The following is a 27,430-nucleotide window of genomic DNA, read 5'->3' as shown; positions in this document are numbered from 1 at the left end:
TTTTAACAGAGTTTTACGTGATGTCACCACAAAAAGAGACAAAATGGAATGAAAACAGAAAAATAACAGAAATGAGTGAAAAGAGGAGAAAAACAGCAGATCAGGAGGAGATGAAGAAGAGAGAGGAGGAGGAGGAGGAGGAGGAGGAGGAGGAAGAGCAGGAGGGGGGGGGGGGGGGCTCCTCTATCAGCAGATAAGAGGAAGAAATGGATGAATCCTATTGGCCGGCGAGCCTCTTCCAGCCTCTTATCTCCTCGCCTTCATGAACTCAGGACACATTTCATAGAAATTTGCGAAATCAGGAAAGCTGTGTATCGTGTCATCTATCAGCGGCGGCGCCGGCCCATACATCCTCCCAGCGCCACAGGAAAAGCCACAATTGACACTTATTTTTGTTTCTTAACAATTACACACTGCAGCAGCAGCAGAGCGGCTTGAAGGTCAAACAAACTTAATAAGAGACTCAGAAGAAAGCTCAGTGTGTGTGTGTGTGTGTGTGTGTGTGTGTGTGTGTGTTGGTCAGTTTTTAATCAGGTGAAATTAAACATGGCGGCCAAGAGCAACGTGGACTGACTGCAGAGACAAAGAGGACGAACAGAAACGTCAGCTGTGTCCAAAAACTCAAAGAGAAGACACAAAGAAGATCCAGGTGTCACCATCTCAGGCGGATTTTAAGGTCCAGGATGTTACAAACAGCCGCCTGACGACTAAAACACACCCAGCACCTCCTCACAGGACGCGGATCCGTCCAAACCAAACGTGGTCCAACACGCCAAGCCTGGAAGCAGATGGAGTTGTGGGAGTTTGTGAGCTCATAAATGTTGGAAGTTTTCGCCTGCTCAGCTCCATCTCTTTGCCTGTATGACCCCGTTCACCCTGGGGAAACCAGTCCGGCTAGAGCGGGATTCAGGCCGTATCCGGATATATCCTGATTGATTTCAGTCCAGCTCTCGGAGGTGGATCTAGCCGGATTGGCTTACATCTGGCTCAGGTCTGAACGCAAATGCGGCTAGTGGATCCTGCTAGCAACGTGATACTTCCAGGTTCACGGGGACAGTGTCCGGGTCGCGTACAAAAGCCGTATGTAAACAACCGTCGAACTACGACAGCTTGGCCCCGAGTTTATTTTCCACAGGGCTACAAAGGAATAAACTGCTTTTAGAACCGAAAAAACAAAAGAACGAGCGACACATGCGCACACGCCTGAACGGACTCTGTATATCACAAGGCGCCACCTAGTGGTTTGGAGGACAACAAACAAGCCGGGTTAAGCTGGATTGAGCGCGGACACGTGTGGTCGTGGCCTCACAGAGGAGCTTCAGTCAGTTATAAATTAAGTCAACATTTCACAGCTCCAGTTTAGAATTAGTGCGTGATGTCATAAAATAAATGATTAAAGGTCATTGTGCAGGAATTAACTGTTTCAGAACGATGACTGTGAAATTCTTTGGTCTTCGTGTTTTGTTTAATTTAGATGGACGTCATTCATTTAAAAGGGAAACGTTCTGTTTGTGACATGTACCTGAGAGTGTTTTCTGTGAAAGCACCAAAGTTTGAATTAAGTCCTGTGTGTGTGTGTGTGTGTGTGTGTGTGTGTGTGTGTGTGTGTGTGTCAGCCCTGTGCATGACAAACTGGTCCAATTTCAGGTATGTCTCGGTGCCTGGCTGATATTTGTCTCACTGGCGTAGTTGTTGTTGTTGTTGTTCCGGCCCTTCCTCCCCCTCCCTCTCCCCCTCCTCCCCCTTTTTTTAGCCTCCCCTCAGATTTGAATCGGCAGGGGGGGGGGGGGGGGGTCGGCCTGTGACAGCGCAGAAATAATTACAGTACAGGCGTCCCCTGCGCTGGCTGTTATATTAGCCCTCTTATCAGGCTGCTGAGGGGGTATTTGATCAACTAAGGTCACTGTATCCTGACCACAGCACAACAGCTACACCGCCATTTGGAGATATGATAAATAAAAGGCGGGGGTTACGCTGCAACAACACTGTTATCTGCCTGGCAGTGCTTCTTGTTCCATCCTCTCCTCCGTGCGCCTCCGCGGAGACAAAGTTAGAGAAACCTGCGACTTTCTGCTGATTTAGTGTAACTGATGAGAGCGGTAATAAACTCCTCGGCACACTGCTGAAGCTTCTCGCGGCCTTTTATTTATTTCCCGCGCCCGCCTGATAACATGCGAGGTGAGGTGGTGGTGGTGGTGGGGGGGGGGCTGTGGTTGTAAATGTGGCCACATTATTCTAAAAACGGGTCGCAGACAGCAGCGAGCGCAGATAATAGATGCACCTACATTACCCTGAAGTGGCGGGAAATCGAGGGGTTAGCAGGGCGCGCGGAGCAGATGCGCCTACATTATTCTAACGGCGAGCCGATAGCGACGGGGGTCGAGGCGGAGAGCGGAGAAATAAACACATCTACATTTTTCTGCAGTCATGTGAGAGCGAGAGGTTAAAAAAACAGATGCAGACGAATTATTCTGGAGTCAAAGTGGAGGATTTTTAAGGTGGAGGTGAAGCTCCACCATTACTCTTCACTTACAGTGAGGGTGGGGGGGTGAGGATGCGGGTTTACCTACATGAGTCCAGTCAGCTGAGAGTCCACAATATGAATGGACCGAGCTAACCTGAGCTAAAGCTAATTCATCCGAGCGTTTCCTGCTGCAGTTTTTTTTAGATGCTTGATTTGTGAATGTGTTTGAACACAGAGGCCGAACCCGAGTCAGAGACACTCACAGCAAAGAGTTCTTTCCTGTCCCCCTCATTTAAGATTAAGATTAAGAAAACCTTTATTAGTCCCACAATGGGGAAATTATATTGTATATATGTATTGTATTTTTAGACTATAGGTGTTTAGCTGTGTTGCTAACGAGCAAAATTATATTTCTGTGTTTGATTTATTGTTTTATTCCATTAAGACCATTGACAGTAAAAACTATGGACAGAGCTTCTGTGATGTCACCCGTTCCGGCTCCGGGACGCTCTGACCGCCGCCATGTTGGCAGCGTCATGTCCGCCAAAACTCTAAATATGGACAAAGACGGGGAGCACGAGCGGAGTTTAGGGGGGCGGGCGATCGTGGGAGCAGGAAACTCGCGCTGTGATACGTCAACCGTCTGTCACTCAAAGCAGCAACGCCCAAAATTATGCGTAATTTTAAGTCCGAATATAATTAAAACGAGTGAGTTGTAAACCCCCCCGTACAATTGATCATTTGAAACCAGAGTGGTTTTTTGTAAACTGCTGTAAACATGTTCATTTCTGCTGTGAAGGTGGACATTTTAACATGGGAGTCTATGGGAAATGACTCGCTGCTGGAGCCAGCCCCCAGTGGCTGCGACGTGAATTACAAGTTCTGACACTTCTGCACGGGCTTCAAGTCTGAGCCCCGAAGGCTGCCGCTTGATTAAGACCTAGTTTGGATCGTTAGTGCTTACACGGAGAGTCGACCAAGACTGAGCACCTCCTCTTTGCCTGTATTTGGATTAACGTGGAGTTTAGGTGCGTTCAGATGATTGAAACGTGTATTTAGAAACCTGTGAAAAGCTTGATATTTGTTTGAAGTGAATCTTTTTTTAAAGCAACAACAAACAGAAACAAACTTTGATGCTGTGAATGATGCTGGAAACAGAAAAAGATGCGACTTACCTCAGAGCGTGAGGCGCGATCGACTGAAAAACAAACGAATGAAACGTATGGTTTATTAACACTCTGAACTGATTCTACGTCTAAGAAGATTTAAACTTTTGAAAACTTTATTTATTCCACATCTTCACGGTATGAAACAGGCCGTGCTGGATGACATACATTCCTTTATTGTAATCAAACGTCTGCTCTGCTGCAGGAATGTCACATCAAATCCAACAAAATCTCCTCAGATAAAACATTTCAAAATAAAAAATAAAATCAACTCAAAATATTTAACCATTGCACGTCATTCGGCAGCAAGAAGGTCAAACATGAAGTACAGGTTTGCAACCAACAAACAGGACGGGGCTCAGCACAGAAAATACAAAACTGTTCCAGTTTTAATTCAGGAAGAGATGAAAAAAATAAAATCTGACTTCAGATTTAGTGAAATGTGCCTTTAAATCAGAACTCTGTCCTCCTCACCGGAGGCCGGAGCTCGCTCAGCTTCAACAGGAAGTCCTTCAACTGGAGCATCTCTGTGATGCTAAAGATGCTAACAGGCTAACTAACGTCTTCACTTCCTGTTTAACTGCTGAAATATACGATATAAATGTTTCGTCTTCAGGACAACCTGAAGGAGGAGGAAGCAGCCGTGTGTGTGTGTGTGTGTGTGTGTGTGTGTGTGTGTGTGTGTTATGATGAAACAGTGCAAAATGAATCACGTCAGAAAAGCTGCAGCTTTGTTTGTTTCACCTTCGAAAAGAATACGATTTCAGATTTTCTATATGTTTTGATTTGATTCAGCTTGCAGAAAATAACACAAAATGTTTATCATCATATTTACTGAGTATACTGATCGGTGATTGGAATGATCACATGTGCGGGATGTGAAGCAAGCTTTTAGAGAAGAAATCTAAAAAACGTTTTTCTTCATTCAGCAGAAAACTGAACCACGAATTAAGAAGCTTCCTGCTCTGCTCTCATTGGCTGAGAGGGGCAGAAACAGGAAATGTTGCCTTCACTCGCGATCATACAGCAACAGGCTCTTGTTTTGAAAGGCATAAGGAGGAAGTGGAGGGGGGGGGGGGGGCAGGAAGTACAAGACAATACGTGTGAAATAAGAGGATGCAGTCAGCCTTCAGTCCTTCAGCCGTCGACTCCAAAAACAGTTTCACAGCTCAAACTACCAAAATAAAAGCACAGATGTTCAGCTTGGTTTTAGAGGGTTACATGTTTCCTTCCATAAAATCTAAATAAAATCCTTCATGAGTGTGCGAGTGTGTGTGTTCTAGAATTCTCTTCCAAACACTGAGCTCTGGATAGAAACAGAAGAAACATAACCTGCAGCTCTTACTGCAGCTGGACACGTCCAATCAGAGCGCACTCAGAGCTGTCACTGGGCGGAGGACGGACGGAGTTACAGGTGTGACGGACCTCTGAGCTGAGGTCTGATGGTCTGTGCCACCGATGCTTATGGGTAATGTAGTATTTAAGGACGATGTGTGGAAGCTCACTGGAAACACCAGAAGAAATGAAAGGCCGGTATTTCCTGTGTCTTTTTTTAACCCTTCTGTTCCAGTGAGCTTCCATACATACAAATCCAACGGCCAAACTATTTCTTCACCTCTGTGTGTGTGTGTGTGAAGGAGATTTACTGTGAAACTCCACCTTCTAACCCAAACAAACAAACAAACAAACAAACAAACAAACAAACAAAGTGCTCTGACACCAGAAACCCGTCACCAAAACCCACGCTGCGTTCACTGTCACACAGGAGTCTGAAACAACACTCACTGCAAGCTTTTCAAAAAAAAAGTCCCACATCCTTTTAAGGACCCTGAACGCAGCACGGAGCGCATGAAAATTACAAAAAAAAAAAAGGAGTTAAAGGTGATGAAGTCTAACTGCAGGAGCCGATCCGCTGCCTTCACTTGTCTTCCTCACTCTGGGTTTCAACAGGAGCAGGTGCATTATGGGTAGTGTAGTTTGACAGGAGCCAGGACTGTGTGTGTGTGTGGACTCTATGAGATGGCCTTGGCCTCGGGTAAGAAAGCCTCCCAGTATTTTATCAGCTGCAGGAGAAAAAAATTAAAAATAAATAATTTGAGTTATTGAATATTCAGATTCATTACTCTGATCTACCTGCTGTTGTGTCTGAACCAGAGACTCCAGGTATTTGATAATGATGCTTTTAAAGTCCTTCACTCTCTCTTTCTGTGGAAGGAATCAAAATGTTTTCATTAAATCATGACATGACTCGTTCACTGTGTTCTGCGTGCTTCAGTCCCCTCACCTCGAACCGGCTGACCTCTTTACGGATGATTTTAGAGATTTGCTCAAAGTCTCTCTCACCCTGCTGGACCTTCCCCTCCAGCTGAAAGACACACACACACACACACACACAGACACACACAAAAATACATTAAATATTAATGAGATACTGTGACTGTTACAGAAAATTTGATCGACGGGGTGTTGTTATTGTATGATCCTGTCATGTTTACAGTTGAGTTAATAACTAATATAATTTTTAATGATAATTAATGAGCTAACATGGCCGCCGCCTGGTTACATGAATGTTTAAAAATGTGTTTAAATTGTATGCCAACAAAACAATAACTACAGTCAGTGATTCCCAGCCATCGTTAAACGACCACCTCCGTCCGTTACAGCTGATTTCAAACCGATTATTGATCAGACTGAACTGTATGTTTGTGAATAACCTGAGCTGCAGCTAGTGTTTATGAGCTGATCGTTAGCAGACGACCCCTCTGTGGTACTGAACCGTCTGTCTGGGAATCACTGGACGACACGAGTGTCACATGACGCAGTTTGTCTGTGATTTCATTAAAACAACAAAGTCCACGCTGACAAACTGACTCATGAGACGGTTCAGAAGCTGCAAAGAAACACAACGACTAAAAGAAGCAAAAATCAAAAGGATGAAGAGAGTGAAGCAGGCGGGCAGACAGAGGACAGACAGGCAGAGGACAGACAGGCAGACAGAGGACAGGCAGGCAGAGGACAGACAGACAGGCAAAGGACAGACAGGCAGAGGACAGACAGGCAGACAGAGGACAGGCAGACAGAGGACAGGCAGGCAGAGGACAGGCAGGCAGACAGAGGACAGGCAGACAGAGGACAGACAGGCAGACAGAGGACAGACAGGCAGACAGAGGACAGGCAGACAGAGGACAGGCAGACAGAGGACAGACAGGCAGAGGACAGACAGGCAGACAGAGGACAGGCAGGCAGAGGACAGACAGGCAGACAGAGGACAGGCAGACAGAGGACAGGCAGACAGAGGACAGGCAGGCAGAGGACAGACAGGCAGAGGACAGACAGAGGACAGGCAGACAGAGGACAGACACACAGACAGGCAGACAGAGGACAGACAGGCAGAGGACAGACACACAGACAGGCAGACAGAGGACAGACACACAGACAGGCAGGTCCTACCTCCTCAATCTCCTGGTTGTGGGAAGGCATGGCAGGAAAAATGCAACAAAATTAAAGAGGCTGGATAAAAAATCTTCCAAAATAAGAAGATAAGAAATAAGATCCAGAAACATGAGCAGAGACTGAGGAGAACCAAAAACACTGAGAGGACAGAAACTCCCTCAGATGTGAATCTGGTGGATTCATGCAGTGGATTTAAACTCTCAGAGGAAAAAGTAATGACCCTGAGCCTGAGCCTGAGCCTGAGCCTGAGCCTGAGCCTGACCTACACCTGAACAAGTCTCTGTAACACCTGCTGTAGAGGTGAAGCTCCGCCCCCTCAGCACTGAGCAGCAACAATGACAACAAGTGCCTGAATAATTTGTCCAGAAGCCACCGATATAAAACAGCATCACAGTGAGTGTGTGTGTGTGTGTGTGAGATGCTGGCTGCTGTCCGTGCATGCCACCCACAGGGGGCAGTGTGGGTTAATAATCAGCCAGCACACATCAGCATGAAGCTAACGATCCGTGTGTGCAGTCACACACGGCGCGCCCTCGGATCAGCGCTCGGTCAGAGGGGGATGTATCGTTGTTGTTTTGTGTCTTCACCTGTTTGTGTGAATCACTGTGTGATTAATCAGAGCTGCAGAGGAGGAAGGACGAGCGCTGGTGTGTGCAGAGGCTGCTCAGCAGCGTGAAGTAAAACTCTTCCTCTGACTTCAGAAAAAGCCGCTGTGTGTTTTCTCTGCAGCAGACGCCGCCTCCTGACAGGCGCCCGAACCCTCGTCGGCTCCAAATAAACGCTGGTTGTAACTCTACTGCGATCTGTCCTCGTCTGCAGCTTCTGACAGCCCCCCCCCAAAAAAACCCCACATCTGACAGCTGCTCGGCTCGACTGCACAGACCCCCGACCACGCCGTGTGTGTGTGTGTGTGTGTGTGTGTGCACGCTGACAGACAGCAGAGGATGAATTTGTGTGGTGACAGCTTCAACAGGCGCTCTAATAAAGTACTTTTCTGCTCTCTCCTGCTCTTGTTTGTCGAGTTCATGTGAAGAAAAAAAAAGGCTTCAGTGAACTGTGAAGGTGCGTTTGTTTTACCGGCCTGGACGCGCCGGCAGAGACGGATCACACGGCGCCTCACCTCTTTGATCTCGTCTTTGGCCTGCTGCAGTTTGTCCGGCTTGTTGGTGAACTGCAGCTTGGCCTCCGCCTCCCTCTTCTTCTGCAGCAGCATCTGACTGTCCTGCCACTTCTGCCACGTCTTCATCCGGTGGTCAAACACACCCTGACACACACACACACACACACCCCAACATGTTACATACATGCATCAGTCAGCATGTCATGTCAGTATTCATCCTGAAAGTCAGAAAGCCTCTTCTTCTTCTTCTTCTGGCGGTCGTACCTTGACAGCGGTGATCAGGCGGACGTAGTCGCCCAGCAGCTCAGAGAACAGGTAGAAGTCGGCGTTGGCCTGGTCCTGGTGCAGCTGGTCGATCTTCTCCTCCACCTCCGCCAGCTGGGACAGAGCGCGGGACAGAGCCGTGTGGTCCTCGCTGTTCCCCAACATGGCCGCCGACTTGGCGAACTGCGCCGTGTTCACCGACAGCTCTGGAGAGGAGAGGCGGAGCGAGATGTTTCACAGAGTGTGCAGGTGAAATAAAACACACACAGACACACACACACAGACACACACACAGACACACACACACAGACACACACACAGACACACACACACAGGAGTAAAGGCAACACTTTTATTTTGAAATACCTTTCCTGTGACAGACCAGAGACTCCACGCTGGTGTGAAGTTTCCTCAGCTGGACGTCCAGATTCTCAAAATGCTGTTGTTTCTCCTCGAACCACTGACACACAAACACACACACACAGACACACACATTATTATTTAATTTCCTTCCTCCTCACCTCTTCTGTTCTTTGTTCCTTTCCTCATTTCTTTCCTTCCTCCCTTTTTCCTCAAGCTTCCTTGCTTTCATCTTTCCTGCTCTTCATTTTCCATCATTCCTCCTTCCTCGTTTCCTGTTTTCTCTCTTCCTCTGAATATTTTATCCTCTCTACCCTTCCTTCCTTCCTTCCTCCCTCCCGTTCCTTCCTTCCTCCCCTTCCTTCCTTCCTTCCTTCCTCCCTTCCTTCCTTCCTCCCTTCCTCCCTCCTGTTCTTTCCTTCCTTCCTTCCATCCTTCCTCCCTCCCTTCCTTCCTCCCCTTCCTTGCTCCCTTCCTCCCTCCCTCCCTCCCTTCCTTCCTCCATCCCTCCCTCCCTCCCTCCCTTCCTTCCTTCCTCCCTCCCGTTCCTTCCTTCCTCCCTCCCTTGCTTCCTCCCTCCCGTTCCTTCCTTCCTCCCATTCCTTCCTCCCTTCCTTCCTTCCTCCCTCCCTTCCTTCCTTCCTCCCTCCCGTTCCTTCCTTCCTCCCGTTCCTTCCTTCCTTCCTCCCGTTCTTTCCTCCCTCCCTTCCTTCCTCCCTCCCGTTCCTTCCTTCCTTCCTTCCTCCCTTCCTTCCTCCCTCCCTTCCTTCCTTCCTCCCTTCCTTCCTTCCTCCCGTTCTTTCCTCCCTCCCTTCCTTCCTCCCTCCCGTTCCTTCCTTCCTTCCTTCCTCCCTTCCTTCCTCCCTCCCGTTCCTTCCTTCCTCCCTCCCTTGCTTCCTCCCTCCCGTTCCTTCCTTCCTCCCATTCCTTCCTCCCTTCCTTCCTCCCTCCCTTCCTTCCTCCCTCCCTTCCTTCCTTCCTCCCTCCCGTTCCTTCCTTCCTCCCTTCCTTCCTTCCTCCCGTTCTTTCCTCCCTCCCTTCCTTCCTCCCTCCCGTTCCTTCCTTCCTTCCTCCCTCCCTTCCTTCCTCCCTCCCGTTCCTTCCTTCCTTCCTTCCTCCCCTTCCTTCCTCCCTCCCGTTCCTTCCTTCCTTCCTCCCTCCCTTCCTTCCTCCCTCCCGTTCCTTCCTTCCTTCCTCCCTCCCTCCCTTCCTTCCTTCCTTCCTTCCTTCCTGGTTCATCACTCACAGCATCTGACTCGTTCATCTTGATGGTCATCTTGTTGACGGCGTCGGCTGCCTTGTTGACCATTCGCAGGAGTCCGGCACTGCTCAGAGCCTGAGTGCTGACGGCCCGCGGCAGCTACACAAACAAACAAACAAACAAACAAACCAACCATCAGACACAGCACAGGTAGCTTCCTGCCTTCTTCACTGTATGTATAAGTTCCTCCCTCCTCCCTCTGAAACTGCCCCCCCCCTGATTGGAATGTCTCCCACGTTTTAGCTCCAATCAGATTTAATGCAGCCGCTTTATGTGTCGAGCAAAAATCCACTCAGAACCCATCTCGTCCCGGCGTCCGTCTGAAAACAGCCTCATTTTTCTTCATTTTGGGAAAGTTTACTTTTTTCCCGGACATTCAGGGTTTTCCTCCCCCCGGCTCTCCAATCTCATTTAGGACGAGCGGCAGCAGCCGGGGGACACGGCCGGGTCCCCGGGGCCCTCACTGAAGGAGGGCGGAGGGTAAATGAGTGGAGGCTGGAGTTAGGGGGGGTGGCTTTCAATTGCAGCCCGGTCCCCTCCCTCCCTCCATCACCTCCCTCCATCACCTCCCTCCTCTGGCTGTGTTTCATTAAGCGGGCCGGACACGCTCGGTCAGGCGTCCGAGCGATTCATCTGTTAAATCTGTGACACAAAGTCATTTATTCTGGACCCGACGACGGCGCCGCTTTCACAACGCAATCCCACCAACAGTTAGGAGGGTGGCAGCAGAGCGGGGGGGGGGGGTGTTAGAGAGGATTTAGTCGGAGTGGACAATAAGGTGAGGAAACAGAAAACGCCACAGGCCCTTAAAGCCTGAGGCAGTTTTCAGAGGCCGGGCTCGTGGTGCTGACCTTGTCGGGACGCTTTGTTGGGAAGAAGAGTTTTTTGCTGTTCGGTCCATTAGATGGCGATCTGTCTGTGGGTCACATGACGTCTACCGTCACATCTATCTATCTACATTAGCCAGATTAGATCAATTAGCGCCCTCTACTGGCAATCACACTGAAATAACTGCATTCATTGGTGATGGTGTGGAGATGTGTGATAAAATACACCAACATTCCAGATAAGTTTCAAACAAGCAGTGTTCATAGCTGACGGTGCTGCTGTGTTCATAGCTGACGGTGCTGTGGGTGCTGCTGTGCGGAGCAGAGCCAGCCTGTGTGCTAACAGTGTTGATTTTCTGCAGCGAAGCGTTGAAGCAGAAGCAGCATCGTTACATTAACACTGCAGAGAGAGGACGCCCGCTGAGGTCCTGACTGACGCTGATGAGCTCAACATCTCCTAGTAAAATGTGCGATTTTCCTTTTTTACCTCGGAGCTCTCCAGGAACTGCAGGACGTCGGGATCCTTCAGCAGGATGGGATGCTTCACCGTCCTCATTAGATACCTGAAACACAGAGCAGAGAACTCCACTGATGATGAGGAGCAGCCAGGCTCCACCTGGGTGGATGTTTTTTTTTTTGACATGACTGATTAAGTGTAGCTGTTCTCCATCATGGAGATCATCCGAGGAATCTGTCTGTCAGGGTCTAAGGGGCAGCTGATTGGATGGAGGGAACACAACGAGCCAGTGAGGAGGTCTGAGAGCTGCTGGTAGAAACTAGTTTCCAGACTGTCCTAATATGGTCCCAGTGCTGCCGCGTTTCTACAGAAGCCCAGAGTGGACACACAAACAGCTGCAATCTGCAACATCACCACTAGATGGCACTAATTCCCACAGACTGCTCCTTTAAATAACAAAACTTTACTCTCCTTTATTGGGGTCTGTCTGTTTATGGGATGGTTCTGATTCTACCTTTTCATTCCTTTCCTGCCTTCTTGTGTGTGTGTGTGTGTGTGTGTGTGTGTGTCCATCAGCGTGGAGTTCTGCAGCTCTGAGCTCCATCAGCCGTCACTGGCTGACCTTCTTGTCAATCAAACAGCATCAGTAAAGGGCAGCAGAATGTCAGCCCCGCCCCCCTCCCCCACTGCTCAGTATTCCCCACACACACACACACACACACACACACACAGACACACACAAAGATTGCTGTTGTGATAATGATGTATCTAATATTTGTGGTTTAACCTTTAGTCCTGTAAACTTCAGAACAAGTTGATCTTTAACACAACAAGCACACACACACACACACAGTCTCCTCTCTCTCTCTCTCTCTCTCACACACACACACACACAGTCTCTCTCTTTCTCTCTCTCACACACACAATCTCTCTCTCTCACACACACACACAGTCTCCTCTCTCTCTCTCTCACACACACACACACACACACAGTCTCCTCTCTCTCTCTCTCTCTCTCTCACACACACACACACACACAGTCTCCTCTCTCTCTCTCTCACACACACACACAGTCTCCTCTCTCTCTCTCTCACACACACACACAGTCTCCTCTCTCTCTCTCTCACTCACACACACAGTCTCCTCTCTCTCTCTCTCACACACACACAGTCTCTCTCTCCTCTCTCTCTCTCACACACAGTCTCTCTCTCTCCTCTCTCTCACCCACACACAGTCTCCTCTCTCTCTCTCTCTCTCTCTCTCTCACACACACAGTCTCTCTCTCTTTCTCTCTCTCTCTCACACACACACACAGACACGGTCTCCTCTCTCTCTCTCTCTCTCTCACACACACAGTCTCCTCTCTCTCTCTCTCTCTCTCTCTCTCTCTCTCTCACACACACACACAGACACAGTCTTCTCTCTCTCTCTCTCTCTCTCTCTCTCTCTCTCTCTCTCTCACACACACACACACACACACACACAGAGGCTGTGGTTTAGTCACATTTGTCGGCCATCTTGCTGTGGTTAGATTTTAGAGGAGGTTGAAATGAAATTAAAGATGGCTGCCTTCTATTTGGTCAGAATGTCTTCTGGGAAAAGGATGTGAACCACAGCAGCTAGTTTTCACTTCTGACTCCTCTTCCTCCTCTGAGGGTTATAAGGCTGTGAACATGTACAGATGGGGTGGTAGTTCTGGTTCTGGTTCAGCTCATCGTACCTCTCCAGTGCCGACCTCCTCTTCTCCACAAACTCATTGGACGACTGGTCCTCCTTCCCCACCTTCACCTTCGTCATCCCTGCAGACGACACAGCACGAACAGGGTGAGGAGGATAACCCGAAACACAGAGTGTAAACACATCATGTTTCTGAACCTGAAGGCAACACAGGCCGAACAACCTGAACCCCAGCTCTCAGTACAGACTCCAGCAGGTGTGACGGAGGATTCACTTACCCACAATGCTCTTCTCCGGGGCAGGGGGGACGATGTAGCCTATGTGCAGGTACTTGGAGGCCAGTTTACTGTGCAGACCCAGGAAATCACTGAAACGCCTTTTTACTGAGAAGTCGCTACACTTAAACAGGGACATGGAGGTCTGGGCAAGAGACGGAGAGAGAGAGAGAGAGTCAAGGTGACATGGCGGGTCAGGCACCTTCAGCACCGTCAGCAGGTCAACACGATCATCACGCTTACACTATGCTAATTTGCATCTATATAATAACATGCAAATGTTGTGCATCGTGACCTCTTTTGTGACCTTGCTGCACTGACATGTTTCTGACCTGGTGACCGTACATTTTCATCTGAAAGTACAACATCGCTATGCTCCAGTGTCTGGAGCTGATGTGGGGCCTGTCTTTGTCATGGTGGGGTCGTGCCAAGATGGCGACTGTTATTATTATTATTTCTAATTTCCAAACTTCTCAGTGTTCTCAGAGTTTTCAGACATCAAGTACACTTAGCTAGAGATCTTTGTATGTAAACAAAGCAGGAATGTATCCTACAACCCAAAAACCTGTTAGCATGTTAGCTCTTCCTGTCCCCTCAGTGTGTTCTGAATGTTAGCATGTTAGCTCTTCCTGTCCCCTCAGTGTGTGTTGAATGTTAGCATGTTAGCATTTCCTGTCCTCTCAGTGTGTGTTGAATGTTAGCATGTTAGCACTTCTTGTCCCCTCAGTGTGTTCTGAATGTTAGCATGTTAGCTCTTCCTGTCCCCTCAGTGTGTTCTGAATGTTAGCATGTTAGCTCTTCCTGTCCCCTCAGTGTGTGTTGAATGTTAGCATGTTAGCTCTTCCTGTCCCCTCAGTGTGTTCTGAATGTTAGCATGTTAGCTCTTCCTGTCCCCTCAGTGTGTTCTGAATGTTAGCATGTTAGCACTTCCTGTCCCCTCAGTGTGTGTTGAATGTTAGCATGTTAGCACTTCCTGTCCCCTCAGTGTGTGTTCTGAATGTTAGCATGTTAGCTCTTCCTGTCCTCTCAGTGTGTTCTGAATGTTAGCATGTTAGCACTTCCTGTCCCCTCAGTGTGTTGAATGTTAGCATGTTAGCTCTTCCTGTCCCCTCAGTGTGTGTTGAATGTTAGCATGTTAGCACTTCCTGTCCCCTCAGTGTGTGTTCTGAATGTTAGCATGTTAGCTCTTCCTGTCCCCTCAGTGTGTTGAATGTTAGCATGTTAACTCTTCCTGTCCCCTCAGTGTGTGTTGAATGTTAGCATGTTAGCACTTCCTGTCCCCTCAGTGTGTGTTGTGAATGTTAGCATGTTAGCTCTTCCTGTCCCCTCAGTGTGTTGAATGTTAGCATGTTAGCTCTTCCTGTCCCCTCAGTGTGTGTTGAATGTTAGCATGTTAGCTCTTCCTGTCCCCTCAGTGTGTTGAATGTTAGCATGTTAGCTCTTCCTGTCCCCTCAGTGTGTGTTGAATGTTAGCATGTTAGCTCTTCCTGTCCCCTCAGTGTGTTGAATGTTAGCATGTTAGCTCTTCCTGTCCCCTCAGTGTGTGTTGAATGTTAGCATGTTAGCTCTTCCTGTCCCCTCAGTGTGTTGTTGAATGTTAGCATGTTAGCTCTTCCTGTCCTCTCAGTGTGTTGTTGAATGTTAGCATGTTAGCACTTCCTGTCCCCTCAGTGTGGGGTCATCAAGGTGTTTGTACTGTAGAAGAGGTCAGAGCGGTGAACTGTGACCGTGCTATGGTTGGTTTATAGCGTAGCATTAGCATCATACATTGTGTCCAACCTTCAGGTTTAATATCTGTCACAAACCTCACCTTGGTCGTCACTTTGTAGGCCATGTATGCGTTCATCCCATCACCTGAAGAACACACACAAACAGAGTGACTTATTGTAATGCTGTCTCACCAGTATTTACATGCACACACACACAGTCTTGCAGTGTGTCTTTCCTCATTTCAACAAGTGATGCTTGACACAGGGCAGCAGCTCAGATATCAAACTGGTTAAACTGGTTTCCACAGTTGTATTTACTCTTCTTGTTTGAATAGTAACTGTGATAAAGCCTAAATTAGAGCCCCATAGGGGGCGCATGTGCGGTGCTTCCTGCATTTGACTTCAACCCTGTTTGCAGTGACAGATGAAGAGGGGGAGGATGGACACAAAGAGCAGGGGGCTGAACCTTGCACTGTCTGGAAATGATTGCTGCTCACTCTGGATATTCCTTAAAGTGTTCCGTGTCTGTGGAATCAGCTGCACTCACCCACTTTCTCAGGATCAGACACTGATATGTGAATGTCGAAAGAATCGCCGCCCTCCTCCTCCTCAATCTACACAAAACAAAAACACGTTTTTCAAATGGGTTCAAACAGTTTGGGGACAAATGTTCAGAATATGAGCCGAAGCAGCTGCGTGTGTGTGTCACCTCATCGAAGGAGGAGCGTGTGAACATGTCGTCGTGGGCGTGGCCGATGCGCGGGGTGATGACGGAGGTGGGAGGTGTGATGGGGGTGATGGCGGGCGATGGGCCATCGGAGAGCAGAACATCTCTCTCAGGACTGTCCAACGAAACCTCCTCTGTGGCCTCTGCAACACACACACAGACAGACACACACACACAGAGACACACACACATGTCAGGTTTGTTTTGTGGTATGTTCACACCTTGTACTCTTCGAACATGTTACCTGCAAACAGATCCTCAGGGTCGTCGTCAAACAGCGAGTCCTGTTTGGGTCCATTTGAGTTGGTGCTGATGTCCTCAGCAGGTAGACTGGCTGGTTGTGACTATACACACACACACACAGAGAGAGAGAGAGAGAGAGAGAGAGAGAGCTATGGTGACTTGTTGGCATACAAAAAACCCTAAAAGCCCTAACAGTCTGTGATTCCTCGGCAGCCTGTAGAATCTCAGTGTTGGAGCAGAAACATTCAAACAAACTTCTGAACAGACACTGAAGCTTTCTGCCCTTTTCAGGGGAAACGTAGGAGCAGCCACATCTGCGGATCTACTGTGCAGACTCGACATATTCCTCAGAAGAAGCAGAAAAAAACACTTCCAGCAGTGTGTGTCATCCATCCTGCAGCTGAACCACAGAGCTTCCTGCCCGCCAGCTGCTCCGCGGCCTGGAGGTAAAACTGGTCGATCAGCAGCAGCAGCGAGGCGCCGAGCGCTCACAGCTCCTTCCAGAGAAGCTGTTCCTCAAAGACCAGGAAGGACCGACTCATGCTACTGCACAGACATCAAAGAGGGGGCAGTCACAGATTCCCAGCACACCCCAGGAGTCTGTGGGGTTCTGTTGCAATAAGGGGTGCTAACAGGCTAACACAGTTAGCTCTGACTTCTCCTCAGTTCTTCAGGTTCACACATGTGATAGGAGTCACATGTGTGTTACAACTTTACTTTATGGAGCGCAGAGTTTTTATGTGCAGGTTTCCTGTTTACGACCTCAAAGACGGATTGAAAGACCCCGAGAACGAACACACAACAGAGGCCGCTAACACGACAGAGAGCTCAGTGTGTTCTTATAGTGTTTAAAATGTTTCCTCCTGGTTTCATCTGCAGCAGGTGGAGGTTTGTCAGCTCAGCTTAAAACACACACACACACAGAGAGAGAGAGAGAGAGAGAGAGATCACACCTGTACAAACTAGGCAACGTCCACAGCTGGAGTTCAGGAGAGAGAGAAAGAAGCAGGAGGAAGAGGAGGAGGAGGACATGTGGAGGAAGATGGAGAGATTTTAGCTGAGAGGACAGAAAGAGGAGAGAGGAGGAGGAAATGAGTGATGATAACTGGGAGCTTCCTCACTCCTTAGTCAGCAACTACAGAGAGGTCAGAGGAAACCCTGCACACACACACACACACACACACAGACACACACTCACACACACACACACACAGAGTCAGATGTCAGAAACATGAAATCAAAAATGATCAGAAACTAAAAACTAGCTTCAAACTTAAATGCAGCTGCTTTAATCTGCGTCTGAATCCACAATGATGTCACAGCGCACATCATTACACCCCCCACACACACCAAGGAGAGTGTGTGCACACAAACACACACCAAGGAGAGTGTGTGCACACAAACACACAGACAGACAGTCACAGAGACAGGACGGCGAACAGCGCAGACATGCAGGAAAAAACTGAGGAGAGGAAAGGACAACATGAGGACAGGAAGTCCATGTCAGAGCTGACACCACAGAAGAAGAAAAGTAACACAACCGCCTGGTTTCAAACGGTAAAACCAGGGCCGAGAGTCAGAGGGAGGACTTCCTGTCATGTTAGACCGAACCAGGTGGACCGAGTAGTAGACGGACAGACAGGAATCTGCTTCACATTCTTACAAACACTTCACCTGTGTTTATGAGCCTTTCAAAACACACCCATGCTCATTCTGCTGCACACAGGGACACACACACACACAGGTCATTGAAGAGGGCTGCTGTGTGACTCAAGGAAGACGATCATCATCAGGAATGAAATGCAGAACTGCTGACGAGGCTAAAACAGTAAAACAGTCCTCTCCCTGTGTGTGTGTCTGTGTGTGTGTGTGTCTGTGTGTGTGTCCTACTCTGCTGCAGCCTAGAAAGTTTGTTTTTTTCTGACCTGCAGCAGCGACACACTTTAAGTTTAAGTTTTTCTAATTAACAGTGAGCAGAGGTCTCACCCCCCCTTTGCATGTCCTGTTTCAGGAGGTCCTTCAAGTTCGTAGAAGAAATAAAAAATAAACATATCTGGATCTATGTACTCAGGAGAAACAGCCACCAACACAGGAAGTGACCACAGAGGGGTGCGAACAAAGAGACAGGAAAAAAGTTGCAAAACAACTATGACATGATGACAAAGTCAACAATTTAACAACCGCAGACTCAGTAATGACACAATCAGAGGGATTACAGGAGAATCAGAGACACAAGAAGACAACAGAAGTGTGTCTGTGCAGGACAGGAGGGGCCTGCTGTCCCTCTGTGTGGACTGTAGAGACGTGTCAGCTGCGCCTCAAAACAAATACACGTCTTAAAAACATTTAACAAAAACCCGCTGACTCACATTAAACCTGTGACACACAGGACGCTTCATCTGATGACTCAGCTGTTCTGTGTGTGAAATGAAAGACGTCTGCTCAGACCTCTGTGGCGTGTTCGGGTTCTGGTTCGGTCCATGTTCAGGGTTGGACAAAAGAAAAACAAATCATCAAACGCATCACAAAGTCATACAACGTAACTAAAGTCTGCAGTTCCTGCAGTGACCACTAGAGGCTGGCTCCAAATATGAGTCCATCCCCCACAGTCCTCCATTGTTTGACTGATTGACTGAACCCGCCTTGTCCTGCAGGGCATATTTCTGAAGATGGAGGAGACGCTTGGAGAAACTGTTTATAAAATGTAACGAGTAACATAAGTACAAATACTTAGTTACATTCCATCACTGTGGAAACGCAAAGACGATAAAGAACAAGGACTTATTATAACATTGAGGTCTGTGGGCAGTGCCTCACTTTTGGAGCCAGCCCCTAGAGGCTGCAGGAGGAACTGCATGTTTAAAACTGGCTTCATGTCTGAGCCCCAGAGGCTGCTGCTTGGTCACTTCTGTGGGGGGGTCACCTGCCCACCTCAGCTCCACTCACACCTCACCCCGCCCATTTGCCCATATTTGGAGATTCAATGTGTTACATCACAGAACGGCCATCTTTATAATTAGCCTCTGGAAGCAACCAGGGACTGTTTTGTCCCCTGCTGCTGGAGTCCTACCTCTGCCCTCAGACACCGTCAACACCACAAGTTTAATCTGCATCTGTCCCGTGTTTCCAGCCCGCCCTGAACGCACCATGCGCACCTCAGGTGTGACTGTCACCTGACCGCGAGCAAACACACCTATTCTGCGCCTTCTTCAACAGCGCAGTTAGACCCTTCCCGGCTTCTGTAACTGTCGCCTTCAAGGCCGCCGTTTAGTCCATTTACACACACACACACACACGTATGTTTTTTCTGAATGACTGTGCAGAGGCGAATAAAACACAAGCTCGCACACACACACACACACACACACACACACACACACACACCAAACCTCATTCAAGAAGGAACCGGTGCACGGACTCCCCGGAGCCTCCCGCACCTCCTCTAAGTTCTCATCTGTGGTCAGCTGGAGGCATCACGCCCTGCCTGCCTGACACAGCTCCCTGTCGGCCTCCCTTTCATCCCCTCCTCCTCCTCCTCCTCCTCTTCCTCACCTCCTCCTCTGTGGCGGTCGGCTCCGGGAACAGGTCCTCCTCCCCGTCCTCTAGCTCATGGAAGTCGGTGTGCTCCGGTGGAGGGTCCCTGGCTGTGTCCGCCATGTTCGCGTCGTTCCTGCGGTTGATTGTGATGTTGGCTAACGGCTAGCTAACAAACACACATATACACACACACACACAGACACACACATACACAGACAGACAGCGAGGAAACGGTGAACTGACAGAGAGGAGGAGGAGCGGAGGAGGAGCGGCGGAGGAGCGGCGGAGCGGGCGGTCAGGAGGTTTTCCCAGCTCTGTCATGTGACTCACAGGAGTCCTGGAGGAGCGGGAAGAGGTGACGTCTCACTCTGCAGCGGTTTCCTGGTACTACGAGAAACACACAATAAATACATTCATGCAAATGTATAAAACATTATTAAAATATATTTTTTAAATATGTGAAACTGTTTGTGTTGTTTGAAACTGTGACATACAACAAACAATAAAATGTGTAAATTCAAAATCAAAAATAATGAATAATACGTCGTTTTGTTTTTGAAGTATCTATCTAATAAACAGTATATATATATATTTTGTCATGTTTAAATAATTATTCTTCAGCCAGTATTTATGACGTTGTCACTTCCGTTTTGTTCAATAAAGTTGTTTTAAAAACAGACACGTGACTCTGCGGTCTGTTTGGAGCCTGTGGCCGGAGGGGCGCTTCGGTCGGAGCGTTCCCAGGGACTCGCCTTTTGCTTCAGCCTGAGGCAGCAGCTTCACGGCGGTAACTGTAACCTGGAGCTTAGCAGCAGGTCTGAAATGTGATTTTTAAAAAGCTTTTTTTATTTTTATATACGGAGAGTTCGCTCTGTCGCCGCTAGCTAGCTAGCTAGCTACAAGTTTAGCTAACAGCGCCGTGTTGATGTCAACTCGAGTTTCACTTTTAAGTTTTGTTTCTGTCAAAGTGTTAGCATGGATGTTTACTGGCAAACTACCAGCGTGGCTCCCGAGGAAGAAGAGGAAGAGCTCAGTGTCCGCCAGCGAACACAGGAGGAAGAGCTGGAGGTGGAGTTAGCGAACATGACGGTGGAAGGTGATGCTTTTTTCTGTCTTATTTACAAACTGAATATAAGGTCTGGTTGTGTGACTCAGCAAGTTTATGTGCGCCGTGGTCCCACAGCCGGAAGGACGCCATGTTTACCTGAAAGTGTTCAATAGGTTTTAGTTTTCTGGAAGAAACGTGCCCTGATCTGAAAAGTGGCATGTCTGATCCAGAACTGGTCTGGTCTGTGTGGAAGCTGTGGACTAGTACACATTCTGTTTAGGCAGTGGTCCTGGATCTGGATCTGGATCTGTGTGTGTGTTTGGTCACTAACCTCTGTTGGCGTTGTCCTGCTCTCACCATGATCCAGACCAGACTCAGAAGGTCCAGGCTTTACAGACCAACATGAGCATGACGGCAGAGTCTGGCATCAACACGGAGCCCGACTGGGAGAGCCAGGTGGAGGCCATGTTTAAGTACAGCTCCAGCCTGATGGAGCGGCGCGACAGGCTGACGAAGACGCAGGATGAGGAGGACATGGCACACCAGAAACACAAACAACAACTGCAGAAGAAGAAGGAGGAGGCCCTCCAGAAGCACCAAGTGAGTCACACACACACACACAGTTCGCCCCCTTTGGTGGACATGACTGACAGTGACGGTGTGTTTTCAGGCTCTTCTGGGCAGACTTGAGTCTCTACGAGTCAAACTGCAGCTGAACAACTCCAGGGCCTCCAGGAAGACGTTCCTCACCAAGAAGCAGGAAATGACCTCAGAGAAGAACCAAGCAGAGGAAGAGAGGAACAGGTAGGACAAGAGGAGGAGCCTGCTTCACCTCAGTGTTACACATGTTCAACCTCAGAGGAGCATAAATGGTTTTTTTTACATATAATATCATGAATGTGTGTGGTGACTGCCCTCTAGAGGTTAAAAACCTGCTACTGCAGCTGGATGTTCCCATTGGGTTCATTAGCATAGTATTTACATTTTTGTATGTTTCATATGAAACGAACCATTCAATAATTATCCTCCTACCCTTAGTAAGCTATTGATGACAGGTATAGAAATAAGAGAGACATTAACGATGGTAAAAGAAACTCGTGAGTTCACCTGCCTCTGCTGGTTCAGGCTTTCCAAAGAGCTGGAGGAGAACGAGAGGAAGCTGACGGCGCTCACAGAGGAGCAGAGTGAGGAACAGCGCAGGTGGCAGGAGGAGCTGAGGGAGCTGAGGCGGGAGATGGAGCGTGTGAGGAAGGAGGCGCAGGAGGCCCAGCTGCTGGCGCTGCAGGACGAGATCGCAGCTGTGGAGAAGCAGAGAGAGGTCGCCATGTCTCACATTGAGGCCTGGCTGAGGGAGGTGCGGGTCTCAAAATGTCCTCTGTTTCAACATGCAGGTGCAGCGAGAGCTCAGTTCTGACCTCGATGGTGTCTTTCGTAGGTGCAGCAGTACCTGAACGCTCTCAGGGCGGAGTGTCCGCAGCAGTACCCACACGAGAGGCTGAACTGGGAGAAGAAAGAAGGTTTTGTGCGGCGGAACAAGGCCGAGCTCCAGAGCCGCTTCCAGGAGGTTCTGAAGCAGCTTCAGCAGGGCCGAGAGCTGGAGTCCCTCCCCAGGATTAATGTCCCGAGTCTACCGCAGGTTCCCATGGTAAGACATGTTATCCACCATCTCTGCTGCTAGCTACATGCTGTTAGCTCTGTAGTAAGGACATCTCCTCTCTCGCAGGCCGACCTCAGATTCAACCAGGTGATGCAGTCCGTCATCCAGCCACAGTTCAGGGCTCCGCCTCCTCCAAACCACCCCCTCCCTCCACAGAGACACCCACACTTTTTCCAGCCACGGCACCAGCACCCTTACTCTTCCCACCCCCACTACCGGGCCCCCTACCACCACCACCACCCACAGCAGTACTTCCAACCCCCACCGCAGCATCAGCCTCCGCCTCAGTTCCAGCCCCACAGCAGAGTTCCTCTGAGGTTCACTCCTTCTCCCAGTGTGTCCCCAACTCCTCCCGTAGCTCCGTCCCCGCCTCCCTCTGCCCCTTCTGCTGCTCCCTCAGCTGCTGCCGCCTCCGCCTCTGCACCTGCTGACAAACTGGACAAGGTCCTGGAGAAGCTCGGGATTCGCTTCCCACAATGCAGCAAGCCTCAGCTGAAGTCACTGCTGCAGCAGGTGAAGAACTCGCGCGGCACTTTGGCCGGCATGTCCATGGAGGAACTCATCGAGCAGATCGGCTTCAAGCTGGCGCAGAGCGAGAGATCGGCCCCGGGGCCCATCGGCCGGCCCCTGGTGCCGGGGCCCATCCAAAGGCCGACCGCTGCTATGCAGAAAACAGCAGCGGCAGCAGCGCCACCGCCAGGTGGAGGTCAGGCTGCTGGGACGCGTAAACTCTGCCTTATGTGCCAGAACCACGTGGACCCAGAGAGCCGCCACCCGCTGAGCTGCTCCCACACCATCCACAAAGCCTGCATCCAAGTGTGGCTGCAGTCCAGCAAGAACAACTCCTGCCCCTTCTGTCCGGCCAGATGACGACCAGCAGCAAACAGACCGAGTGAAGATCTGAAGAGGCCTTTTCAAGAGAACTACAATAAAGATAGTAAACGAACTCCGTGCTCACTGATGTCTGTTGCTCTGCTGAGTGTGACCTCCTCACTGTGGAAACTCTACAAACGTTCAGAAGATGTTAAACCAAAAACAGTGTTTGTATCTCCAGACTGCTCAGACCTGGGTTAGCTCGTCATTGCTAAGCTAGGCTAACCATACATGTGATGAAGGATGTCGATAACACTGTAATAAACATGTTTTATGTAAACGTCACAAACCAGGAAGCTTCTTTCTTAAATTAAAGCCATCATTTAAAATCAAACTGAAAGCGGAGAGGAGACACATGGATGCTCCGACAGTAAACGCACATCCTCAGACAGAGATATCAGCCAATAAACACTCCAAGAAGCAACCTTTAAAGATTCCACACAAACACTCTCCCTGAGGACGTCCCAGTCGGCCTTAATGGGAGCGCTGGGCGGTCGATGGGCGAGGTTAAAGGAGCCGTCCCAATAAATATCTCAACACACACACACACACACACACTGTGTCTGACTGTAGGTGTGTTGACTGCTTCCTGTTTACTGTCTGTTGATCCATTCTTCCTCGCTCTCATTTTAAATGTTGGTCTCTCTGACTGAGTCCTCTCCCAGTAAAGCTGCTGTAACGAGTGAAAATAAAGACAGAATGCTGCAGAGGCTGAGAGGAGGCGGGACGTATCTGAGGACAAAGACAAAAACATCCAATAAAAAAAGAAGAGCAGAACAGTTTGTTCTTCACTGAAGTCTGTCAGACGGCTGTGACCCATAGGGGGCGCTCAGGAGGTCATCCAGATTTTTCATTTTTCATCATCATTGCAGCATAATGGATAAAAACATGGGAGGGTCTCTGGGGGTCGGTGGTGTAGATCCGCTCTGAGCGTCTCTGGGGGTCGGTGGTGTAGATCCGGTCTGAGCGTCTCTGGGGGTCGGTGGTGTAGATCCGGTCTGAGGGTCTCTGGGGGTCGGTGGTGTAGATCCGGTCTGAGGGTCTCTGGGGGTCGGTGGTGTAGATCCGCTCTGAGCGTCTCTGGGGGTCGGTGGTGTAGATCCGGTCTGAGGGTCTCTGGGGGTCGGTGGTGTAGATCCGGTCTGAGCGTCTCTGGGGGTCGGTGGTGTAGATCCGGTCTTAGGGTCTCTGGGGGTCGGTGGTGTAGACCCGGTCTGAGCGTCTCTGGGGGTCGGTGGTGTAGATCCGGTCTGAGGGTCTCTGGGGGTCGGTGGTGTAGACCCGGTCTGAGGGTCTCTGGGGGTCGGTGGTGTAGATCCGGTCTGAGGGTCTCTGGGGGTCGGTGGTGTAGACCCGGTCTGAGGGTCTCTGGGGGTCGGTGGTGTAGACCCGGTCTGAGGGTCTCTGGGGGTCGGTGGTGTAGACCTGGTCTGAGGGTCTCTGGGGGTCGGTGGTATTAGTGATGCTCTGCTGTGTCTCCAGTGGATCCTGTGACAGCTCTAATGTCGGTGTGATTTACAGACCGCTGGACAAACAAGCATCATTACCGCAGCCTGTAAACGTGGGCGCGACAGACCGCTCCAAAAGTGGGGTCTGGGGACCCTTAGGGGCCCTTAAGAGGCTCCCCGAGGGTCCCTCAGCAAAATGAGAGGGTTTTATTTGACTATTAGGAGGAGATAAAGGATGGAGAGAGGATGAGCGATCAGAGGTTTGAGTCTCCGGACAGAGTCCTCTGTAAACCCCGATATGATCAGACTGCAGGTGATCAGGTTTACTGGGTCAAAATATTTCCATTAATTTCTGAAAAAAACGTTTATTTTTATTTGAGGAATGTGAAGATTTTTCGAGAGATTATTTTTGGCATTATGATTTTATTAGAGGTAAAACTGCTTCAGTCAGTCATTACAGTATAAAGTCAGAGGGATTGTCCACCTCTGTGTCTGTGAAGCCATCTCACTGCTGGACCTGGAGCTGTGTGATGGATTAAATCTAATCTCCACAAACTGGAGAATAATCTGACTGATGCCGGAGGACTTCATGCCTGATTATAACGCGTGTGTTCAGTTGTTTTAATGAATAAAGACCAGAAAGTAGCGGCTGAAATGAGGCGTCACACATTTTAAATCCTGCCTTCACAGGACAGACGTTCAGAGAACTGTTAATGATGAGCTCTCTGTTATTTCAGACCAGCTCAGCTGAAACCACCACACACACACACAGCAGAACTTTTAAGAAACTGGGCTGGGAAAAAAAAAAATCAATCATCTCCTTGAGTGTAACGCTCATGTATTTCTGACATTTTACAGAACATCATCAACGATCGGCCTCGTCTCCGGGGCCACAAACTGTTTCTGTGCTGGCGAGGAAACTGATCTCACTGTCAATTACACAGGCAGGAAAATTAAAATAAGACAGCAGTTTACTGCAGGTTATTCACGGTGAGCGCTCTCGGTGCGTCCGTCCTCCGGGGACAAACAGTCTGAAGGCCGAACAAACACTTTAACAAGGTGCCGCTGCTGTTTTCATGCTCCGAATCAACAAAATCGACCGCGTGACAGACGAGCTAAATGCCAAACGGCTGCTAAAGAGCAAAACTGCTGCTGCTGCTGCTGGACTGTTACTTTCTGCAGCCGCAGCTCAAGAACTGCAATGCTGCCCCCTGCTGGTCCGGCAGCTGAACTACACACCAGCAGTTACAATTTCCATCAATTTCCCCATTGTGGGACTAATAAAGGTATTCTTAATCTTAATCTTAATCTCAGATTATCACCTGATGGAAACTGTCACCATGACAACCAGATGAGCATGATGACGATGATGAAGGTCATGACAACAAAACTCAAGTGAGTGGCGATGGTGCCATGACTGACTCTAAATAACATCATCCAGTCTAATCTCTTTTTTCAGATTATTATCAATTTGTCTAATCTGTGTTTATTTTTTTTTTAAATTATAATCTGAATAATACAGACCTGCGTTCACACACATGTCTCTGGATGTGAATTCACCTCAGCTGGGCACACACAGGTCACTGCAACACAAACATGATCTGCGCTTCTGTTAAAAGACCCAAAACATTCAAACCAGGACAGCATCAGACCTGGGACCCGCTCAGGTCCAGAGGAGGGTGGACCGGATGTCAGAAACCACCACGACATCCAGCCAGACTCTCAGAGGCCACATTCCTGATCTCAGCATCAGTCTGAATCCCATGTTGTCCCCATGTCTGTCCCTCGTGATGCGTTCAGGGACAGCTAAAGGGCCTCAAACACCCGTCTACATGGCTGGAAGGCTGACAGTATGAGGGTCAGGATCCAGTCCTGATGCAGAGGACAGAACAGATCTGTGCCGCTCTCAGACGGTCTGGGGTCAGTGTGGGGGTCTGCGGCCTGTGCAGGACGGCTCCGCTCCGTCCTCATGCAGATGAGTCTGATCAGCATGGAGGAGACGCCTCGCGTCCGTCTGACGGCCTCAGTGGAAGACGAATGGTGTTTATCAGCGAGCTGGGGCTGGGCAGCGCGGGACGCCATCTAATTACCTTTTTTCTTAAAGGTTGTATTTATTAGTATCCATCATCACTGTCGTTACATCAATTAATGCCGTTGACGGGCTGAGGAATTGTCACCCTATGGCCCCCTCCTCCTCACCCTCCTCACCCTCTCCCCCTCCCCTCCCCGCCATCCTTCACAGGCAGAAGAACCTCCTCTTCCTCTCCTTGGCATTAAAGGCCTGTCATCCCAGCATGCTGCGGGGCCCCCGGCCATAGCCCAGCGGTGTCAATTAAATTTGATTGACTGAGTAAAAGAAGCACACAAATAAGCCAAAACAACAGACACAAAAATCTATACATGACTCCTCCGCCCCCCTCTCCACCCCTCCACCCCTCCACCACGCTGTCAAATCAAGCACTCGTCCGTTTTCGTGGCGTGCGCCATGGACGTCTGCCGCCAGACAACCACTGCTGTATGTGTGTGTGTGTGTGTGTGAGGGCATCAGCTCAGGCCAAACACACCACACGTCCCGGCCGCCCCGCCCGCCCCGCCCGCCCCTTTAAACGCTCCCCCCCACCACCACCACCACCACCACCCCACTGAACACCCCCTCTGAACACCCCCTCCATCCACACAGAGTGAACCAATTAGCGGCTCTGGAGCCTCGTCCACTCTGCAGAGCACAGGCCCCTGGGTATTGACTCAAACTGTTGTCCAATAAATGAGGTCTAATTTATCAGTTTAACTTCACCCCCTCCTCACACACACTCACACACACTCACACACACACCTAAGAGAACAGAGAAGAGAAAACAAAGCGC

General features: G+C 49.4%; 2 protein-coding genes across 7 annotated transcripts; one reads left to right on the top strand and one right to left on the bottom strand.

Moving 5' to 3' along the window:
• Positions 1 to 3,728: 3,728 nt before the first annotated feature.
• Positions 3,729 to 21,050, bottom strand: snx2 (sorting nexin 2). 3 transcript variants are annotated; one of them, XM_028415105.1, is made up of 17 exons: positions 20,920 to 21,050; positions 19,556 to 19,927; positions 16,005 to 16,104; positions 15,743 to 15,903; positions 15,581 to 15,647; positions 15,135 to 15,178; positions 13,328 to 13,469; positions 13,093 to 13,171; positions 11,403 to 11,478; positions 10,074 to 10,187; positions 8,834 to 8,927; positions 8,468 to 8,673; positions 8,204 to 8,347; positions 7,081 to 7,092; positions 5,915 to 5,995; positions 5,764 to 5,835; positions 3,729 to 5,693 (listed from the first exon to the last, which is right to left on the bottom strand). In XM_028415105.1, the coding sequence occupies exons 2-17, from the start codon at positions 19,658 to 19,660 to the stop codon at positions 5,643 to 5,645; spliced, it is 1,548 nt and encodes a 515-aa protein (XP_028270906.1). In that variant the 5' UTR covers positions 19,661 to 19,927; positions 20,920 to 21,050; the 3' UTR covers positions 3,729 to 5,642. The 3 variants fall into 3 exon arrangements, with proteins under 3 accessions (XP_028270906.1, XP_028270908.1, XP_028270907.1); XM_028415107.1 differs by lacking the exons at positions 19,556 to 19,927; positions 20,920 to 21,050 and adding exons at positions 18,373 to 18,471; positions 19,393 to 19,410; XM_028415106.1 differs by lacking the exon at positions 7,081 to 7,092.
• Positions 20,209 to 23,407, top strand: rnf214 (ring finger protein 214). 4 transcript variants are annotated; one of them, XM_028415100.1, is made up of 7 exons: positions 20,209 to 20,355; positions 20,509 to 20,636; positions 20,956 to 21,188; positions 21,259 to 21,392; positions 21,714 to 21,942; positions 22,024 to 22,233; positions 22,312 to 23,407. In XM_028415100.1, the coding sequence occupies exons 2-7, from the start codon at positions 20,516 to 20,518 to the stop codon at positions 23,113 to 23,115; spliced, it is 1,731 nt and encodes a 576-aa protein (XP_028270901.1). In that variant the 5' UTR covers positions 20,209 to 20,355; positions 20,509 to 20,515; the 3' UTR covers positions 23,116 to 23,407. The 4 variants fall into 4 exon arrangements, with proteins under 4 accessions (XP_028270901.1, XP_028270902.1, XP_028270903.1 ...); XM_028415101.1 differs by having other exon boundaries at positions 20,212 to 20,636; XM_028415102.1 differs by lacking the exon at positions 20,509 to 20,636 and having other exon boundaries at positions 20,217 to 20,355.
• The last annotated feature ends 4,023 nt before the right edge of the window (positions 23,408 to 27,430 follow it).

The sequence above is a fragment of the Parambassis ranga genome, chromosome 9 (assembly GCF_900634625.1).
Source record: "Parambassis ranga chromosome 9, fParRan2.1, whole genome shotgun sequence".
NCBI lineage: Eukaryota > Metazoa > Chordata > Actinopteri > Ambassidae > Parambassis > Parambassis ranga.
The sequence above is the reverse complement of the archived record's forward strand: the minus strand, read 5'-3'. Positions and strand labels throughout refer to the sequence as shown.

Excerpts from the sequence above, each read along its gene's own strand:
- snx2 (XM_028415105.1), bottom strand. The coding sequence starts at position 19,660 with ATGGCGGACACAGCCAGGGACCCTCCACCGGAGCACACCGACTTCCAT. Across the intron at positions 13,172-13,327 it reads CCCGGAGAAGAGCATTGTGG|GGATGACGAAGGTGAAGGTG; the intron begins GTAAGTGAATCC and ends TGTCGTCTGCAG. Across the intron at positions 8,348-8,467 it reads GCCTGATCACCGCTGTCAAG|GGTGTGTTTGACCACCGGAT; the intron begins GTACGACCGCCA and ends TGTGTGTGTCAG.
- rnf214 (XM_028415100.1), top strand. The coding sequence starts at position 20,516 with ATGGATGTTTACTGGCAAACTACCAGCGTGGCTCCCGAGGAAGAAGAG. Across the intron at positions 21,189-21,258 it reads AGGCCCTCCAGAAGCACCAA|GCTCTTCTGGGCAGACTTGA; the intron begins GTGAGTCACACA and ends GTGTGTTTTCAG. Across the intron at positions 21,943-22,023 it reads TTGAGGCCTGGCTGAGGGAG|GTGCAGCAGTACCTGAACGC; the intron begins GTGCGGGTCTCA and ends TGTCTTTCGTAG.